Source organism: Drosophila ananassae, chromosome 3L (genome assembly GCF_017639315.1).
Source record: "Drosophila ananassae strain 14024-0371.13 chromosome 3L, ASM1763931v2, whole genome shotgun sequence".
NCBI classification, from domain to species: Eukaryota; Metazoa; Arthropoda; class Insecta; order Diptera; family Drosophilidae; genus Drosophila; species Drosophila ananassae.
Genome location: NC_057929.1, coordinates 15,228,138 through 15,247,705, shown reverse-complemented (window position 1 = coordinate 15,247,705; position 19,568 = coordinate 15,228,138). Strand labels below are relative to the sequence as shown.

Here is a 19,568-nt window from a genome sequence, read left to right as displayed (position 1 = left end):
AAGGCATTCCGCTTAAATGCCGGAATAGAGTGTATATTATACACATTAAATTTGCGAGAAAGAGAATGAGAATGTTTTCAATAATTCGTACTTGAAATTGTTGAAAACATTGTCAATCTCTTAAGGCGATACATTAAAATAAAATGATTAGACTAAACTAGACTAAATATGTTTCCCATTGTCGGCCTCCTTGCTTTTGATTTCCTTGGCCAATTCGGCATCCTTTGAAAGCAAATAGTCCTCGGCATCCCAGGGCTGGCACACTGCCGTTCCGAAAACAAGATAGATCACATTTCCCGCGAAAAAGAGCACTGCAGCAATAATAAACACAATTTGCCACTCCGAGCGATTCTCCTGGAAATTATTGAAAAAGGATATAATAACGTTGGGGATGGTTTGCCAAAAATAATAACTTACAGGATGCGGGACAATAAGTCCAACCACCAAGGGCGTGGCAATGGGCACAAAATTGGCTGCCGTGTTCACGATTCCCATCAGGATGCTGGCGTGGTTCGGAGAGAGATCGATGGTGTTGAGGACACTACCTATGGTCTGTCCACTATTGAAGCCCACGCCGATGGTCATCAGGGCGATGGCGAGATTTTTCTGATCCTTGTCCAGGAACCCGATGCCAATCAGTGTTCCGCAGGGTATGAAGAAGGCTAACGAGTTAAAGGTCTTTCGCAGGACTGTTAGTGTTACAGACTCCTTAGCTAGGAGGACCTCAGCCACTACTAAGTAGATATAGGACATGCACCACATTGCCAGGAAGGGCAGGGCCGAGAAGAAGGCATTGCTTTTCATGTCCATGTCGAGGACTCCGTTCATGTAGGAGGGAATCTCAGCCTGCAGGGTGCTCAGGCCCCAGTTCTCACAGCATCGGACCACGAGGAGTGCGAGGAACGGAGCCGAGGTCCAGATGGCCTTCCAGGGAATGGGAATAATGGTCTTGTGGTACTGCTCATTGTGCTTTAGGGACATCTCCACATATTCCAGCTCTGCCTTGCCGATTAACCGAGATTCTGTCGGGTTATTAGCCGCGAGAATGAACCACAAGAGACACCAGGCGAATGCCACGCCCCCTGAGACATACGAGATTCCAGGCCAGCCGATGGAACTCTTGGCAATCATTCCGCTGAAGAACATGGCACTCACGTTACCGCACTCGATGCCGGTGTGAGCCAAAGCGCCCAGGCGATTCCTTTCCCCCGGAGGTGACCATCTGGCCAGGTGCTGGTGGATGCATGGGAAGACCACGCCCTGGGCCAGGCCCATGATCACCCGGATTCCGCAGTATGCTTGCCACTCACCGAAGCCGATAAAGACTGGTGTAAGGACACTGCAGACTCCGGACCCGAAGACGCCCCAGAACATGACGCTTTTTACGCCAAAGCGTTTGCACAGATATCCGCCCAAAAACTGGGTAAAAATGTATCCCCAAAAGAAGCTGGAGAGAATGTAGGACTTCTCTGCCTCCGTCCAGTCGTACTCCTGTTTAATTCAAAGGATTACTCAATTTTCTTTTGTGTTTATGGTCAAAACCTACGGTAAAATTTGGATTTGTGGTGTCAGCATTCGTCATAGCCACAACGGAAACCGCGGCATTGTAGCGTCCCAGAAACAACGTAGTGATGTTGAGGAAGATCAGCAGGGCCTGAACATGTCGCATGCCCACTGCAGGTCCTGTAGGCGGAAAATAAATAAGAAAATGCCAGGCACACACTCACAGACTTAATAAACTTCAGGGACTTCCTGCCCGCAACAACAAAAAGACAGAAAATCTCAATTGCTCTTGAGACTTCGCTATCGGCGCCACGGGTCCGAGTGATTTATGATCACTCGATGGGTGTGCGAGTGGCCTGAATTATTTTCTTCAAGAGCCGGACACATTGAGACGTTTAAAGGGCGTCGAAATTTGTGTCAAGTTCGTGGGAAAGATCACTTCCATTCACAAATCGTAATCCCCGTCCAAGGAGATTTTTTCATTATCGTTTTCCTACCTTTATTTATTTCGGCCGACATCGCTTTACGGAAGTCACAAATCTGGATTGACCTAACTGGACTACCGCTGGAATTCAATTGAAATGCAGGGAATAGAATTATGGTCATTTAAATCCAATCGCTGAGCCGATAAGCGTTATTGGTCTAATCTAATAAGCCATCATATGATATGACCGCTACAAGGTGATTTCCAATCAAAAAAACCCAAAAAAAGTACTAGTAACGTAAATTGTTTTATTCGCATAAATATTATTTAAATTATCTATCCAAAGATTGGGCGGAATCGTTGCTTTTATTTATGAATGATATTTCCATAGGAGATGGCTTTATGGCTAGTTCCGGTTGTGGGGATTGCAGGAAGTCCTCCGCGTCCCAGGGCTGGGAAACAGCGGAGCCTAAAATCAAATAGACGGAATTGCCGATAAAGAAGAGCACTGCGGCTATAATAAACACTATTTGCCACTCCGAGCGGTTGTCCTATAATAGTAAGAAGATTAGAAACTTTTTTAAACATGGCTATGATGAGAAACTCACCTCATCTTGTACAATAAAGCCCACAACCAGTGGAGTAACTATGGGCACCATATTGGCAGCAGTGTTTACAATTCCCATCAGGATACTGGCGTGATTGGGCGAAAGATCGATGGTGTTAAGGGATGATCCGATGGTGGCACCACTGTTGACACCCACACTGATGGTCATCAAAACAATGGCCAGATTCTTCTGCTCCTTCTCCAGGAACCCGATGCCAATCAGGGTAGCGCAAGGAATCCAGAAGGCTAACGAGTTCATGGTTTTCCTCAGAGCCGTGAGGCTCAAGTGGTTTCCGGCCAAGATGATATCGGCTGCCACCAGGTACACGTAGGACATGCACCACATGGCCAGGAAGGGCAGAGCCGAGAAAAAGGTGTTGCTCTTCATGTCCATGTCGAGGACTCCGTTCATGTAGGAGGGAATTTCCGCCTGCAGGGTGCTTAGGCCCCAGGTTTCAGTGCAGCGGGCCACCAGGAGGGCCAGGAACGGGGCCGAGGTACAGATGGCCTTCCAGGGAATAGGAATAATGGTCTTATGGTAGTCATCGTTGTGCTTCAGAGACGACTCGATGTAGTGCAGCTCTGCCTCCCCGATAAACCGAGACTCTGTGGCGTTATTGGCGGCAAAGAACACCCAGAAGGCACACCAGGCGAAGGCCACTCCGGCGGAGATGTAAGAGATTCCAGGCCAGCCCAGCGAGCTCTTCGCGATCATTCCGCTGAAGAACATGGCACACACGTTGCCGCACTCGATTCCGGTGTGGCTAAGAGCCCCTAGGCGATTTCTCTCTGCCGGAGGCGACCACCTGGCAAGGTGCTGGTGGATGCAAGGGAATATCAGTCCCTGTGCAAGACCCATTACCACTCGGATGCCGCAGTAGCCTTGCCAGCTGCCAAAGTGAATGAAGAGGGGCGTCAGTCCACTGGCTACGCCGGATATCAGGGATCCCCAGAACATGACGCCCTTTACGCCGAACCGCTTGCACAGATATCCTCCCAGGAACTGGGTGAATATGTAGCCCCAGAAGAAACTGGAGAGAATGTACGACTTCTGCGTCAGGGTCCAGTCATACTCCTGCGGATGAAAATTAATTAGAATAGGATAATTCCTTCAATTCTTACTCCTTACTGTGAAATTGGGGTTTGTGGAATCCGAATTCGTCAAGGCCACCACGGAAACACCCACATTGAGGCGGCCTATGTAGAGGCAGGTGATGTTGAGGAAAATCAAGATAACTTGGACATGGCGCATACCCAGTAGGGGTCCTGTAATCACAAAAGTAATTTGCGTACATCCTGTTATTATAAACGTGGTGGAATACGTTTTAAATTCAACGGAAAATCGCCTGTTATCACATATCGTGAACCAGCGGGAAAATTTATGACCTTATAATCCAAGTGGTGTGAGAGTTTATCAGGTGGCTATTCCGATTAGACTGGATTAAAGTCCATAGGTTTCACGGAATTCACTTTTAAAGACTTTCACTTTTACTTTTAATGTTGCAATTGATACATTTTTTGTCCAACCTTACCTTTATTTATTTCAGTAGTCATTTTAAAAGCCAAAATAGGAAGCTGGTAAATGCAACTCTTCTCTCGTTCGAGTCTGTCAACCTAATGAACCCACATGAACTCCAATCTACGAATTCCACACCCGATTGCGATGTTAATCGTTCCGCTTGATAAGAAACTTTGAGCTAATCAGTTTTGATTATCCTGCGATAGCACAAACGAAGAGATATTTTCAGAGCCTTAAGAGAGCCTGGCACGCGAATGGAATCACAGGCTGGTCTGAATCGGAATACCAAACGGACTTCAGCGATAAGTTAATCTAATTCCCAGGAAGGCCGAAACTACTGATTACGGATAAGTACAGAAATCAGTAAAAATCTAAAAATGTGTTTGGAATGTGTTTTCAAAACAGGGAACTGACCTGACCCAACTGATAAGCTAGTATCGTGGGTTAAGCCCATTTTTTGTAGGCCATCATATCGTAAGTAAATAAATAAACTCAAAGTCCATTGTCTTCCACCCACAAAAAACCTTTTCCATCAGCTTCCTAAGGAACATGTGTCAACTTAATTGAGAGATCAATCAATCTTGTTTTCTTATACGACACTTACGTCAATGGGGCTCAAATTTATGATCAGTACTTCCGATACTTCAGCAGTCATATCTGTTTGGAAGATAATGACTCCGAAGTGTAGCCCTGATAAGTTTATAATTTAGAGGTTGAATCAAAAACAAGGTTTCTTTTCGGAAGGTATTTAATGAGTAATTTATTTATTTAATTTATTTAATTTAGTTAACCTAGAACCTACATGGCTATTGAGTCCCGGACCAGCCGGGAACAGTTTTCTGTAAAGATTACAAGTTTGTGTTTTCGTTTGTGGCTTCACTTTCCTTGCGCTTTTCATCCTCCAAGAACTGGTTTGCCTCCAGGGCCTTGGAATATCCTTCCTCCTGGAGGTGGCTGTCTTGTTGCTTCGTCAAAAAGTCAGGGGCATCCCAGGGTTGGTTCACCATCTGACCGAACACCAGGTACACTATATTTCCCACCACAAAGACCACGGCGGATATGATAAACACTATTTGCCATTGCAGGCGATCGCTCTGGAAGGAGATTTTTTGATTAAATTCCGATAAAAGTTCAACAAAAGATGTACCGAATACTGACCACATCCTTGACAATCACTCCCACTAGAAGAGGCGTTAAAATCGGCATTGTGTTAGCCGCCGTATTCACGATTCCCATGATAATGCCCGCATGATTCGGGGACAAGTCAATGGTGTTTATGGTACTGCCGATGGTGGAGCCCGCATTGATGCCTACATTGGTGCACATCAGGACCACGGAAAGGGTCTTCTGGTCACTGTCCAGGAAGCTGACTCCGATCAGGGCAACCGCCGGCACGAAGAAGGCCAAGGAGTTGATTGACTTACGAATGGCAGTGATGGTCATAACGCCTCTAGTCAGCAGGATGTCGGCGAAGAAGAGGTAGACAAAGGCCATAATCCAGGAGGCAAAGTAGGGCAGGGCCGAGAACAGGGCATTCTTCTTCATGTCCATCTGCAGGACACCGTTCATGTAGGCAGGTAGCTCGGTCTGGAGGGTGGAGTAGCCCCAGGTCTGGCAGCACCGTGTGAAGATCAGGGCCCAGAACGGAATCGAAGTCCAAATGGCCTTCCAAGGCACCGGAATCCGGCCCGTGGCCTTTAGTTTCTCCGCGTTCTCCTTCCGGCTGGAGTTGATCGAAGTCTCGATGTAGTTCAGTTCCGCCTCACCAATGAGCTTGGACTGCCGGGGGGTATCGGCTCCCAGGAGCATCCAAAAGATGCACCAGCAAATGCCCATGCCACTGGACACGTAGAAGATGCCCGGCCAGCCAATGCTGGAGGAGGCAATCAAGCCGCTGACGAACATGGCCACTAGTGTGCCGCAGTCGATGCCTGAGTTGGCCAGAGCTCCCAGGCGGTTTCTCTCATTAACCGGACACCAGTTGGCCAGGTGGGCGTGAATGCAGGGAAAGAGAAGCCCCTGGAACAGTCCCATAGCCACCCTGATGCCACAGTAGGCCTGCCAACCGCCCCAGGATACGCACCAAGGCGGCAGGAGGGCCAGAAGGGACGAACCCAGAGTGGAGATGAACATAGTAATCCTGGCTCCTAGCCTCCGGTTCAACCATCCGCCCAGGAACTGGGTGCAAATGTAGCCCCAGAAGAAGCTGGATAGGATGTAGGAGCGTTCCATTTCATTCCAATCGTATTCCTGTTTAGGTTTAGTTGTAATATTATTTTAATCACTTGAATTATAATTTGTGGACTCACTGGAAAGTTGGGATTGCTGCTCTCGGCGTTCGTCATGGCCACGATAGCCACTCCGGCATTGAACTTGGCCATGTAGTTGACCACGATGGCCATAAAAAGCAAAAAGGTTTGCAGGTGACGCTGCCCAATTACGGGACCTAATTGGAATTGATTTGAAATAAGAACCCTTTCGAATCTTCGCGTCAATGACCCTGTACTAACCAGTATTTATTTCGGAGGACATCTTCACACCACTTCTGTTTTAGGTACCTCACGCGTTCGAGATCTCAACCAAACTCAACTCTTAAATCGCAGCCACTTCGCTTTACACCTTCCATTCAGCAGAGAGCTAATCAAATCATGACCAGACGTCGGGTTTGAAGTGATACCCGCCTAATGGACACCAAATCAGAGCACTTGACGAAAACACGATATTGATAAGCGGTAAACCAACAATGAAAAACGGTAAGGGTGCAGGCTCGTACCGGTATCAGTCCCGTAGACACACGAACGGACAAGTGGACAGGAGGACACACGGACAGCTGATACCGTCAGAATAATGTCTCTGAAGGGGGTACGCACAAGGTGCGGTGCCATCCGGATGTGATAACGATGGAAAGGGAAAGGCCCCTTCACTCAGACCTCACCTCACTAATCCTTAACCGAGACGTCATTGATGCGCCACTGCCCCCGTTCATCGCTGCTGTTCATCAAAGTCAAATGCTAATCACGCCAAGCTCTTCAGTGGCCAGATGCCTTAAGTCGAATCTTATCTCGTGGGTCAATATTCAACATCATGCTTACTGATCGATAGATTGGCCCCAGAATTCCCCATTCCCTTGTCGATTTGGAAGCCTTTCCAAAGTAATGAAGTCACTTCACCGATAGCGAAAGTTTCTCATTAAATAGGAGCGCCGAGCTGGAGTGCCTTATCGGTAAACTTTCTATGTACTTGTTCTTTATTGGACTATTTAACGACTTAGAGTACCCTAGACTATCAACACGTTTGACTCGACACCACTTCTCAGCGGCTCTCCTCCTCCTCCTCCTGCAGGCGCAGAATGTCCGCCTTGTTGATGAAATAATAGCTCGGCTGTCGACCCTTCAGGTCCTTGGCAGTCCGCTTGGCTCCGTTTTGGATGAGGATCCTGCTCACGCCCTCCAGGGCATTCGTGCCCATGGCATAGTGCAGAACAGTCCGCTCCAGCTAGATGGGGAATCGATTAGTTCTATCTTATAATGCAGCTTGGGATACTTACATTATCAGTGATTTTCAAGGCCTCGGGACAGACTTTCACAATGTGCTGGACCATCTCCTCGGACTCCTTCAGCACGGCTATGTGCAGAGCAGTGCGTCCTAGAAAATCAGTAGAACCATGAAATCGACACCAAAATTATGGGAGCAATAGTTACCATAGTAGTTCTTGGTCCGGACCAGCCACTTGGCATTGGGAGCATCGGTCAGCTCCTTCACTCGCTCCAAGTTGTTGTCCCTGATCATCTGGTGCAGCTCCTCACGCGTCTCCTCCAGGCCCCTGAGATTCGCCAGGAATTTGGTGAGAGCTTCGTTCTGGCGGGATTGCACAACATCGACGATGGACTGACCACTGTCGTCCTCAATATCCAGTATGTGGTCATAGCCTTGGAGAGCCAGCTGCTCAAAGGGCTCCACATCACCTGGAGGAAAGAGTTAATCGGCATTCTTGTTTGTAATCATACAGAGTATGTCCTTACCCACAACCGCCTGGGCCAGGACAAAGCGATCGATCTCGGCCGCATTGTTAGGTTGATTCGCCTGGAGCGAGACGTCCCTGGCCGTGCGGTAGAGCTCGTCCCGGTAGGTGATGTCAATGCTCGACTCCTCTATGAGTGTGTACAGGGCTCCCCGGCGATGGGACCGGGCGCAGGCAAAGTGCAGCATGCTTTGGCCGTGCTCGTCCCGCTCCTCCATCTGCTGAACGGCCAGAGCCCCCTCGGCATCATCATCCTCCGGGAAGGAGCGCGAGTCGGGCTCGATGAGGTCGGCATTGGCAGGTCCAGGTCCGTTTCTGCTAGAGTTGGCTTTGGCTATCGCCAGGGTGGAGTTGGAGTTGCCACTGCTGCCGGAATGAACCTGCACCTCGGTTATGGGCTTTCGTTCGCCCATGAAGCTCTGCAGGTAGTTCGTCAGATAGGCCACCGGATCCCTGGGCCGCTTATTGGCTATTTCGGTGAGAGCCTTGATCAGAGGATCAGCGAGAGCTGCAGGGAGAAGAGAGGTTATTACGAATGAATAATTCCCTTGAAAATATTCCCAAGTTTTAGTAATCTACATTTTTAATTTCCTGTATATATTCATCAAGATCAGTTTCCATGAAGTCACTCCAAGCAGAGGCTTTGCATTATTTACAATTTGATAAAGACTTTGGTTTCCATTGGCATTAATTTGTTGACATTTGATTTGATAATTGCGTTTTAGAGACGTACACCCCATAGTTCCAATTCAATTTCCAGTATACTTACAATCCGCCAGGTATTTTCCTTGTTCCGTCTTGAAAATGGGATTCGCCTGAAAGCTGACGGGCTGGGCCTGACCTGCGGGGGAGGATAAGAGGCTGGATTAGTAACGCCCGAATGCCAGGATCTGTTCAGTCACACTCAGTGGGTCGAATCCCAGATTATCTATGTACAGTGTCCACAAAGCGAAGGGGGAATCAAGGGGGATAACAAACGAAGATGAGGATGCCGATGTTGGAACTGAAGAGACTTGGCAAATCATATCAAAAAGTGACAGGATCACAGTCCCTGAGGACGACACAAGGACACAAGGTCTAGGAAGGTGTAACTCAAAGCGAAACTTACGATTACGGATTAACTCTAAGCGCAGCATAAGCGGAGGTTGTGTTATTGTTTGCTTGTTTTTTGATGTTGAGGACACGAGTCTGGTGTCGAGTTTCGAGTTGGGTACGGATATTTGCATTTATGGTTACGGGTTACAGTGCTCGGAGATCTTTGCTTTCGTATGTACAGCTGGGGTCTTGGGGAATCGGGCTCCTCCTCCTAATTGCGATCCACGATGCTGTTCTTCTTGCGCCTGAAGATTTTTACCAGCATGGTGGCTATGTGCTTTGAGTTCGTCAGCGACATGTCCTTCTCCAGCGACAGGATGTTGGTGACAGCCGTGCAATAGTCCTGGAACAGCACGTACTCCACCACGCCCATGCTCTGCATGTTGACCAGGCGCACTGTGAGCTTTGAGAGCCGATTGGTGACCATGCTCAGCCCCCGGACGGAGCACAAGTGGCGCAGATTATCCATCTCCTTCATAAGGTTCGGTAGCTTCACTATGGTGGTCATTTTGAGGCCGGTGCCGAGGTAACTAGGCCGGGACTGTAAGTAGCCGAGCAGGTAGCTCTCCTTGAAGTGCAGTTGCGTTTCCAGATAGGATATGGCCCGGCCAACCCGCGTGTAGGCTGCCCCCATGTCAGCGGGGTCCTTGCTGCCGGTGACGGAGATTACTCGCAGGTGCTCTTGGCAGTTCAGCCAGACCGCCAGGTTGTGCGCCGAGTTTACGAACACGCCCCGCCCGTAGGGCCACAGCGCACCGTTGAAGGCCGTGGACTCGGCGGCTTGCACTAGGTCCTGGGTGTCCAGCAAGGGAATCATCAGGCCCAGGCTGTTCAGCATCATGGCCACCTCGGAGTCCGGCTCCAGTAGCTCGGTCATGGTAAAGTAGTTTCCCGAATCGGTCTCGCCAATGGCGTCCGCAAAGCTCGTGGTGAATATCTTGCTCATCATGAGGCGCTCGGCCTGCTCCAGCTGGCCGATGGTCAGGTTCAGGGGCAGCTCCAGCTGGTCCAGGTTGCGGGAGGCCTCCACTAGGCAGCGGGTCACCAGCATGGACTCGTCGTCGAATACGAAGGCCGCCGTGTTTAGCCGCTCGCCGTTGTCCATTGGAAAGTAGGCCAGACGTGGTTGGGGCTTGAAGTCATTATCGATGCTCAGACAGTGCATGTCCTTCAAGAGCGGCACCAGGAACTCCTGGAAAACTACAAACACATCGAAGTCCGGTGCAATGATTCCACAATTTATGTCCTCTTCCAAATGGCGCGCTTTTGAGGTCTTCCGCATGGCCGGCCACAGGACATCAAAGAGATTGTGATCGAGGCGAGTTTGCCGTCGCTTGATTTTCTCGTAAACAGGACGTTTCATGAAGCGACTCAGATAACTGGTCACCGACAGCTGCAGGGACGAAGCGCTGAGCGGCTTCCGGTGGGACAGGGCGGAGGCCGTGGTGCCACTTAGTAGTTTTCCCGACTCTGAGATGACACTGTAGCAACGCTCCAGGGTCCAGGAGATCTCTCCATCCTGCAGCTCCCGCCGGGCACTGTGCAGATCGTCAGGAACTGAGTGTTCCACGGCAGCGGCAAATTTCGAGGTGGATGGTTATCATTTTACACAAAACAACACAGACACACGCACACCACATGAAAGCAAAGACAGTGACAAGGACACACAGGACACCATGACCGTGATATGTCTGGAGGATAATGATGGATGAGAGGTGCAGGTGCTGGGCTTACATACCGAAAATGTCGTCGATATTGCCAATGATTTCATTGAAAAACTCGTTGCGCTGATTTCCCTCCATTTCGCAGGATGTGGCAGGCTAGAACTAATACCAGAGTAGCACGTATACGCAGTGTGTGACCGCGGAGCAAAAGGACTTGTGTGACTGAAAATCGATGACTGACTGACTCGGCCAGAGCTCGCACGGCGTTTAGTTGGCTAACTAACCACCCTACCCGGATGTTTGAGTTGGCAAACAAATGTATTTAATTATTTTGGTTTACCCAGGGAGAGTGATTGTCCGCGGATGGGTGAGTGGGTGGACGAGTGTCTGTGTGCGTGTATGTGTGTGGGTGGGAGCAGCCAAAGCGAGTGTGAAAACAACAAACGCCACTGAAAATCAACGTACAAAAGCAAAGCGGGTAACGAGTTCGAGTGGTGCGGATATGGGTGGTGCCTGTAGAACGGTCAAGCTGGAACAGAAACGGGAACAGCTGCAGGTGGCCCCCACTTGTGGCCCACTATCTAGGCGGTCCTCTTACCCTGGTCGGTGAGCAACTGGTTCTCCAGTTCCTCGGCCCCGAAAATGTTCAGCAACTCGGTGTAGTTGAGTATGTTTTTCGCCTTGTCCCTGTCCAGGTAGAACTCGGCCGAGTGGCCCAGCTGCGTGTGTTTGGTTATTGAATTTTAAATGTCGGGTTATTTATTTCGGTCTAATCACAAATTTATGGCTTATTGATTCCCAATCCCGTTCCCATTTCCATTTCTTCTCCTGCAATAGACATTTGAAAGTCAAGCCTTTATCGGCGACCGCTGAGTCCTTGGCCCACATTCGATCCTTGTTCGGCGCTCCTTCCCAAATCAATTGAAAAACAATTTCAAGTGTCATTTAAAATGCTGACGGCCGAAAGGACTCAGCTGCCCGTCTTCCCACCCAAATTCTTATTCTTAGAGCTGAGTAATCAAAAGCAAACTATGCACTTGAGAAAATATGTCTAACTATAATATTTCCCCTCTAATACTTTTTTGTAAAAAAAATTCTCTCAGTGCTTTAAATTCCCCCACTCACCTTGTCCAGGGATTTCGGATTTGCCCCCATTTGCAGGAGCATGTGGTAGAAGTGACCGTTGTCCTTAATTGTGGCTGCGTAATGAAGCGGCGTGCGTCCGTCATTATCCGTAATTGTCATGGTCTCCGGAAAGCGCGAGGCCAAGTACCGAACGATGTCTGGAAAAGGGAGTCCAATCACCAATCATAAAAATAAAAATCAAATGGGGAAAACTGTGCTGAGCCGGAGCTGGAGACCCACCCGTGTGGCCAAAGAGCACGGCCACGTGCAGCGGTGTGGAGCCATTGGGCGATATGTCGTCCTTTGCAATGGCAAACTTCCGGCGATCCAAAGCCTGCTGCAATTCCAGCAATCCTCCGTCACGTGCCGCGTCGTGCACGCGATGGATTTTCTCCTGTCGATACAAAAAAAGCACAATGCATGCCGTAATTAGACCCCCTCCTTTTGGCAAAAAGTATCCCTTCCTTCCGGTGGAGTAGCTTACCATGTAAGTGGGTACGTTGTTGAGAAAGGCCTGGATTTCCGGCTCCGGGGACGTGAGGCCCATCAGGCGACCGCCATCGCTGTTCAGTACGATCTCGGCCAGTTGCTCCAGGTCGCCAGACTCCACGATGCCTTGGATGCGTGTGTTCTGCGGGAGGAGAGTTGGAGGATCATCTCGCATGAGATGGAAAACACAGGACTGGTGCCGTTTTTCGAAAGCATGTGGAGTGCTCGAGAACAAGGATGGTCTGCATTTATGGGTGTGGAGTGCACGATAGAGCGATAGAGGTTGTGAGGTCAAGTTAGAAAAGGGATAGAATGGTATACTTCATCAACTGCAGTTTGAGACTGAACTGTAAAATCCTCGGGAGCACCTTGCACAAAGCCCTCAATGGCCATGGCGGAGGTAAGCGATTCGTTGCCATCGTCTTCGGCCGGCGGGGCATCTCCTCCTCCTCCTCGTTCTCCGCCCTGGGATCCTTCTGGTCGGCCACCCCGGCTCTCGGGAGCTACAACGTCCTGCATAGAGTTGTGGAGCCGCTTAAGATTCATGCTTTACTTGTTCTGGACAGTGTTCTGGACATGGCTACAAGGTGCTGACTCACATAAATACATTAAGATCGGAAAGTACATTTTTATACAGGTACTAAGTGCTGCTACAGGTGACAATGCCAGTTCTGTAGGGCGAATTAGCCAATTAATTTAATGAAAAAATAAACCCGACAGTGACAATTTAATTGATAAGTCTGTTACAATTTTAATGACTCCATTGGGAGCCCCGGCAAGCAACGGCGCGTATACGTAATATCACGCATACGCCCCGTTGCCAGCTCATCCTTTGCCTTGCTTTTTGTTTAATGGAAGTGCAGCGGAAAATAGTTATTACAACTGCCATAAAATCCGCCCACCACTACACTTGATTATCCTTAACAAATCGCGCGAGGGCGGAAGGGCAGCAATACGGAGAAATTTTAGTTTATATCAAATATCACATATCTAATGCCTGCAACTGTTCTGACGTTTGCATGTTCAGTTGCCATTCGGAGCCACCAACAACTAGATGGTAGCTCTGACAGAGCCACGCCGGAGCCCGGCGGAGACGGAAAATGTCAGACTCTGGCTATGAAAAGTGAAAGGCACCGCATATGTGCCGCCGCCGGAGGAGTAGCTGGCTGGGCGAGTGAGTGCATTATTATAAAGTCTATCTGTGGGTAAACAGCTGCTGATTTCAGGCAATCGATAAACACAAATTGGGGGCAGACACTGGCATTGATTCGATATAACACACAAGCACACATTTGTGTGGGAGAGAGAAGTGCAACTGAAAGGGAAAACGGATACGGATACGGATACGGAAACGGAAATAGTCGGATATGGAAATTCCCGGGGGTGCAGTAAAGTAATGATAAGCAAAAGACACAAGTTGCAGGTTTCGCATTCCATTTTTTAATTGGTTACTGTAATTGCTACGGCTATAGATATTGTTATTCAAACTATATTCGGAAAGAGAAGAGAATAGCACGGGCTTTACAAAAAATATAATATATATGTATGTAGGTATCTATAGTTATATGTATAAAGAATTCCGCTAGGTAGGCTATTTGGTTATCTAAGCGAGGCTCTCATACTGAAAAGTTGATTGCTAAAGTTTTGTCATTTTGCTGCTGATTTGGTGGCGAAGTTGCTGAAGTAGTTTGTTGCTTTACTTTGCTGTGGCTCTTGCAGTGGTACAAACGAAACTTTTATGAATGACAATTGGGTGCCGGCTGCGGTAATATAATATTATTTTTGGTATTTGATTTAATTGAATGTTTGCTTTTTGGTTGCTTTTCATTGTACAGGTTCACAATTGAAGAGGGACGGGGAAATGTGGGTTGGATTGGGCGAACGGCACACACAAAATGTGAAGAAACTACAAAGGATTCGAGGACACTTAGAGCACGCCCATCTGTACCTCATCATCGTCATCGTCATTGTTATCGTTATCGTTATCGTTATCGTTTTCGTCATCTTTGCTCTGCTCATCGACAGCCTCTTCCGGCTGCTCTTCGGCTTTGGGTTCTACGGCTTCCGGTTCCTGGTCTTCGTCTTCAGTCTTTTCGTTTACTTCAAGCTCACTCTCATTGCCAGCCATATCTTCTGCAGGCTGATCCTGCTCCTGATCCTGATCCTGCTCCTCCTGATCCTGCTGTTCTGCCTCCTCCTCCGCCTCTTCCTGTTGATCACCGTGTCCGTTCACCAAGATTTCTGCGTCGCCACCGCCACCGTGTCCTTCTCCGCCCGGTTCAACTCCGTTTTCTTCAGCCACGCCTCCTCCATCGCCATCGCCATCGCCTCCGCCTCCTTCCAGACTTACAGCTCTTGCAATATTCTGTAAAAGTAAACAATTGTCGACTGATTGCTTTCCAGGTGACTCAGTTCTACGCTCCATCCATCTTCGAGCCTATGTACAATATTAGCGAAGGATTTGTATATATTTTTGGTTTTATATTCAGCTCTAAACAAAAAGCGCAGAGTGCCGAGAGAAAGGTGAGAGGGCTAGAAAGGCGAGGGCCGACAATGGCTTACTTTCACAGAGTTTCCATCACCCACTCGAAGCATATTATTAACACCAAAAGCCATCTATTATTTTACTTTTTTCTAATTGGGGTTTTAAGGTGCAAGCAAGCCGCTAAACCATCGAAAGCAAACAAAATGGGGGAAACGGAAGCTAAAAAGGCATTGCCACTTACCTCTGCCTCGCTATCATCGCCATTTATGGTGTTAAAGGTGGCCGGGGTTTCCGGTCGGCGCTGCAATGGCGATGCGGCCACTTCCGCATCCGCTTCCGCTTCCGCTTCCGGAACCGGTTCCGCATCCGCTTTCGAGAGATCGTCGTCTTCGTTGGCACTCGTACTGCGATTTCAAAATGCAAAAAATTCTCTCTCAAAGCCATGCCCCATAAAACCACAAATCAAAAATCAGCGCAGCTAAAACTCTAAGCCAAAGCCCCCACCTCCGAAAAAAACCCACTAAGAAATCCTCCCACTTACCCATCGTTGGTGTCCAGCTCCGAGGTGTTCTCAAGGCTGTCGTCCAGTGACTGGCGACCATTCACAGTGGGCAGAAGAACCTTCATGTCCAGTTTCTGAAAGGAAATAGTGGAAATTAAAACCCACCGAAGGGGCCGCCCCCAAAATACACACCCACCTTCGAGATGGAGTCGCCACCTGCCCCATTGTCGCCGCCGGTGTCATCGCCCAAGGCCTCCCAGTCGGTGACGCTCTCGGGGGAGACGCGAGGGGCTTCCGGCACATAAACCAGAAAAGCCCGCTCTATTTCGTGCGGCTTGTGGCGATAGTACGAAGGTGTCTTCATTTTCTGAAATAGCCGCAATGAATCATTTTAATTACTGCCCCACTACGAGGACTAAAAAGACCATAAACCATCACCCACACCCCGAAGCCATCACCTTGATGACCTTTGGGAGGAAAACTTTGACTTTCATTGCAAAGTTTCCAAAGGCCTCTACAAAAATCGGAATAAAATTCCCACTCACATAATCCACAGCCTCCTCGTCACATCCCGCCTGGGTCAGCAGGGTGTAGCATCTCATGTTGTTCTTGGCACTGGCCGCCCAGTGGAGCGCCGTCTTGCCGGTGATGTCCACTTCGTGGGCACCCTCCGGCCAAATGCCCACCAGATACTCCAGGATCTTGGTGTGGCCCAGACCGGCGGCCTTGTGGATGATATTCAGGCCGTTGCCATCCTTGCAGGTAACCAGGGCACTTGGCACCGGTGGCTCCAATTGTGATTGAACGCTCTCCAGATTGTTGTCAATCACAGCCTGGTGCAGATCCTTGATGGCATTCTTCAAGAAATGAAAATGGAAAGGGAAATGGAAAATGGAAAATGTGAAGGAAATGAGACTTCTGTTATCGAGCTCACCATGACGTGGGGTACGGCGGCCAGGAAACGCTTGACACGCCCATTGTTACTGGCCTGTTGGCAAAGGCGGTTGCCCTGCCCCGCCCACAAAATGCGCGTCAACTTGCCGATGTCCTTCTCGTGCATCCAGATCCTGATGGTGGATAGCTTCACCGAGAAATCTATTACCCGGCCGCGAAAGCAAAAAATACAAATGGAAAATTGAAAACGTGGAAATTAATTTTCCCACCAGGTTGCCCCCATCCGCCCCAGGAAACTCCTGGGGCACCACCGATTACTGCGATTTCCATTTCATTTTCGCCCCCGAAATTCCGAGCCGAAATTCGTGTTTGCATGCAAAAAAAAAACTGAGGAAAACTGGGAAAACTGAAAACTAAATTAAAACGAAGAGAAATGCAATGAATGTTCAAGTTTTGTGAGTCGCTTAAAGTGGCATTAGTGGAAACTTGAGACAATTTCCGCCCCGGGCGAAAGTTTGCGTTTTGGCAACTTGAAATGCTTCAAGGTCGTTGGCGGCAACTTTTCTTTTCGGGGGCACTAAATATCGGGGGCGTATGTATATCATCGGCGTATGTGAATTTTGGGAAGTGCAACATCTGGCCAGAGAAATGGAAACCGGAAGTAGCCCCACGCCGCCATTTTGTTACTCATACGCACCGTCATTGTCGCGGCGCTTGCGTCCATTTTGTCCGCCCGTCTGTCCATTCATCGGCATGACTGCAAGAGGACCAAACATCTTGGATTAGGCTGCGCTTAGACTTGGCTTAGATTAGATTGTGTGTAAATTGTGTGTGTGACAAGCTGAGCTCGGCCAACCGACATTACCTTTACCTGAATCGCCCCTGATAGTGCTTGACTTTCTTCGCGTCTGGCCAGCTTGAGCCACGTTGGCAAACTAAACCAACTTGGCCCGAGCGAAAGGTGTTGAATTTGGCTGGCTGTTGACTGTTGTGGTCAAAACCCAGCGGTCGCTGGCGAAAAGCAAAGGAGGAGGAATAATTGCGTCCTGTTCGCGCTCCTCCAACTTCTGACATGAATAAATAACCCCCATATACATCGGATATAGAGTACATAGGACTACATAGAGCAGCAAGTCAACGTTTTCATTACGAGCTGACCCAAAACAAATACATACGTGTGAGAGTGAAAATAGAATTTCCATTTGTCCCGTTCAAAGTTGATTAGCATCCCCTGGGGGGAGGAAGATATAGGTTTCTATAGCATACCTTTGGGGTGGCACCATTAAATGGCTTTCCTTGGAACTCCTTTGATGGAAGCGACACCCACATACCTCATGTGTCAAGGTCACGGAGCACGTCCCCCTACCTTGAGGTAGGAATTTCGAGCAACTCCGCAAGTATGTGACATGTAAATTAGTCGGCCGCAGTGAATCATTAAATGAAACCCCCACGCAGACACGTTGAGTGGCAATAAAAACTGCTTGAAAGCGCCACGGAAATGGCGCATTAGTGTTTGCCACTTAATGTGGCAATCGTCCCCCTGCCCCTCAGTGGTAACTTGTTGAGCCGACACCCTTTATCAACACGCAATATGCAAATTTTGGCCAGCGCCTGGCGTTTTTGTCACTACAATTTCCCCTCAATTAGGATGAATGAATATGAATATGTGTCTCTGATCACTGGGAGAAAAAGTGTGTTAAAATTGGACACTTATTTATGTTATAATATATCTATTTAATATTTCTCAGTTGAGATTCATGAAAGCACTCACCCTTGGGCGGCGATGAATGGTAGTAGAGTCCTTGGAATCTTCTCCGTCGCTTTGGTGGCATTTTTTTAGTTTTCCTTTCCAGGACTGTCTCTCAATGTCCTTAATCTCAGCTTAGAGTCCTCGGCTCTGCACATCCCCCCAGTCGCGATTCATTGGTTGTTCTTTATTTTTCAACTTGGCACCTCTTTCTGTTTGAAATAAAATCCAAAATCCTGGAGCTGAGCGAACCGATGTCCTGGCAAGTTCATCGACGTCTGAATGGACAATTGAACAGGTGCTGGTCAACTGGACAATTTCTCAACTCAGGTCAGGTCGGGTCCTTGCGTGTGTGCATACGGAATGAAAAATATGGAATGGCGGAAAAGCCGGAAAATGGGGACAGAGTGGGCGTTCTGAGAGACACAACCTGCGTTCACTGCCGGGCCTCACATGTGAGTTTTATGTTTTATTTATTTATTTTACAATTTGCCAAGGCTCCTAATGCACAATGATTGTTTTCTGCCTTTGCACTGTCCAGGACATGGCCCGGTGCAGGACGACAAGCTCCCCGAAAACAAAAAAATTACGTTGAAAATACAGCAATTAGCCGCGAATCGATTTTTCGAATTCGAATGCTCGTATTATCGTCAAAGAACTGGAATGGTAACGGCGGGAGTAGTATGGAAATTTATGAAAGAACTGGTCAAGAAGCAGGTCCTTCTGGCCCAAAGTCCTTGAGAAATGTACTAAAGACAGTTATCACGTGCCTTACACTCGATTGATGAGTAATTCGATTTGGAGTCTAAAATTCGGCACTTGCGTGAGGTCGAAATTTTGGAGACCTACTTGACACAGTTTCCCCGGGAGAGCTGCGTGTGTTACTTTCAAGGTTTTCCACCAAAAAAGTGACCCAAATTTTAATGGGTCCCTGGGGGGATATGGAAATGTCAATGCCAATTAGTCTAAAGTTGTAACGGCCGGTCAGGGTATATTTAACTCCAATTAGGTGGACGGACGACCTCTGGCTTTTCCATCAGCCATTGTCCTTTTTCTATGCAAATGTTGCAGGGCCAGACAGGTGCATTGAACTTGACACAAAAGGATAATGGATATATCTTATGACCCTGTCCAGGGCAGTTTTTAATTCAACTCCACACAAGTCACTAAATCACATACAAATCGCGTACACTTTTCCACTACCGACCGACTCGATTTTCTTCGCTTTCCACAGTGTGTTTCTTTAGTTCCTTATTTCCGGCCTGTGTTTTTTCGGAGCTTTTGTTCTCGTTTTTTGTTCGATTTGCTCGGCGCGCGCTTTCCTTTCCGACTGTGGCATATTCAGCGGCTCGTAGGTGTTTTATCTAATTTTTTCCTTCACGCACACCAACCAAATTCCTAGTCCTCGCCTCCTAGCCCTCGCTGTGTGTGGGTGAGTGTTTTGGGCGATTGCTGTTACCCTTTTTGGTATCGAGTATTGGTAATTGCTGCCA

General features: G+C 48.4%; 4 protein-coding genes and 1 long non-coding RNA gene across 14 annotated transcripts; 1 reads left to right on the top strand and 4 right to left on the bottom strand.

The window, feature by feature from the left end:
- Positions 1-2,076, bottom strand: LOC6496384 (putative inorganic phosphate cotransporter). The gene is made up of 4 exons (XM_001960761.3): positions 2,001-2,076; positions 1,547-1,683; positions 418-1,491; positions 1-354 (listed from the first exon to the last, which is right to left on the bottom strand). The coding sequence occupies exons 1-4, from the start codon at positions 2,020-2,022 to the stop codon at positions 163-165; spliced, it is 1,425 nt and encodes a 474-aa protein (XP_001960797.3). The 5' UTR covers positions 2,023-2,076; the 3' UTR covers positions 1-162.
- Positions 2,077-2,210: 134 nt separating this feature from the next.
- Positions 2,211-4,468, bottom strand: LOC6496383 (putative inorganic phosphate cotransporter). The gene is made up of 4 exons (XM_032450475.2): positions 4,067-4,468; positions 3,664-3,800; positions 2,536-3,609; positions 2,211-2,478 (listed from the first exon to the last, which is right to left on the bottom strand). The coding sequence occupies exons 1-4, from the start codon at positions 4,086-4,088 to the stop codon at positions 2,260-2,262; spliced, it is 1,452 nt and encodes a 483-aa protein (XP_032306366.1). The 5' UTR covers positions 4,089-4,468; the 3' UTR covers positions 2,211-2,259.
- A 315-nt stretch (positions 4,469-4,783) lies between these two features.
- On the bottom strand, positions 4,784-6,665 carry LOC6496382 (putative inorganic phosphate cotransporter). Its single transcript, XM_001960759.4, has 4 exons — positions 6,564-6,665; positions 6,363-6,499; positions 5,212-6,303; positions 4,784-5,147 (listed from the first exon to the last, which is right to left on the bottom strand). Exons 1-4 carry the CDS (start codon positions 6,583-6,585, stop codon positions 4,902-4,904), a joined length of 1,497 nt encoding a protein of 498 aa, XP_001960795.1. The 5' UTR covers positions 6,586-6,665; the 3' UTR covers positions 4,784-4,901.
- A 599-nt stretch (positions 6,666-7,264) lies between these two features.
- LOC6496381 lies at positions 7,265-19,415 on the bottom strand. Of its 10 annotated transcripts, XM_014908299.3 has the most exons (18): positions 18,100-18,353; positions 17,026-17,085; positions 16,369-16,529; positions 15,980-16,291; positions 15,631-15,801; positions 15,474-15,568; positions 15,174-15,336; positions 14,396-14,884; positions 12,769-12,960; positions 12,443-12,589; positions 12,199-12,352; positions 11,959-12,116; positions 11,432-11,552; positions 8,844-8,915; positions 8,076-8,582; positions 7,755-8,018; positions 7,601-7,698; positions 7,280-7,548 (listed from the first exon to the last, which is right to left on the bottom strand). In XM_014908299.3, the coding sequence occupies exons 1-18, from the start codon at positions 18,158-18,160 to the stop codon at positions 7,366-7,368; spliced, it is 3,408 nt and encodes a 1,135-aa protein (XP_014763785.2). In that variant the 5' UTR covers positions 18,161-18,353; the 3' UTR covers positions 7,280-7,365. The 10 variants fall into 10 exon arrangements, 3 of the variants coding, with proteins under 3 accessions (XP_001960794.2, XP_014763785.2, XP_032306364.1); XR_006507267.1 differs by lacking the exons at positions 7,280-7,548; positions 7,601-7,698; positions 7,755-8,018; positions 8,076-8,582 and adding exons at positions 9,183-10,726; positions 19,255-19,415 and having other exon boundaries at positions 18,100-18,287; XR_004309871.2 differs by lacking the exons at positions 7,280-7,548; positions 7,601-7,698; positions 7,755-8,018; positions 8,076-8,582 and adding an exon at positions 9,183-10,726 and having other exon boundaries at positions 18,100-18,509.
- Positions 17,535-18,160, top strand: LOC123257264. The gene is made up of 3 exons (XR_006507272.1): positions 17,535-17,725; positions 17,784-18,019; positions 18,077-18,160. It is a non-coding gene; the product is annotated as an uncharacterized LOC123257264 (long non-coding RNA).
- Positions 19,416-19,568: the final 153 nt, after the last annotated feature.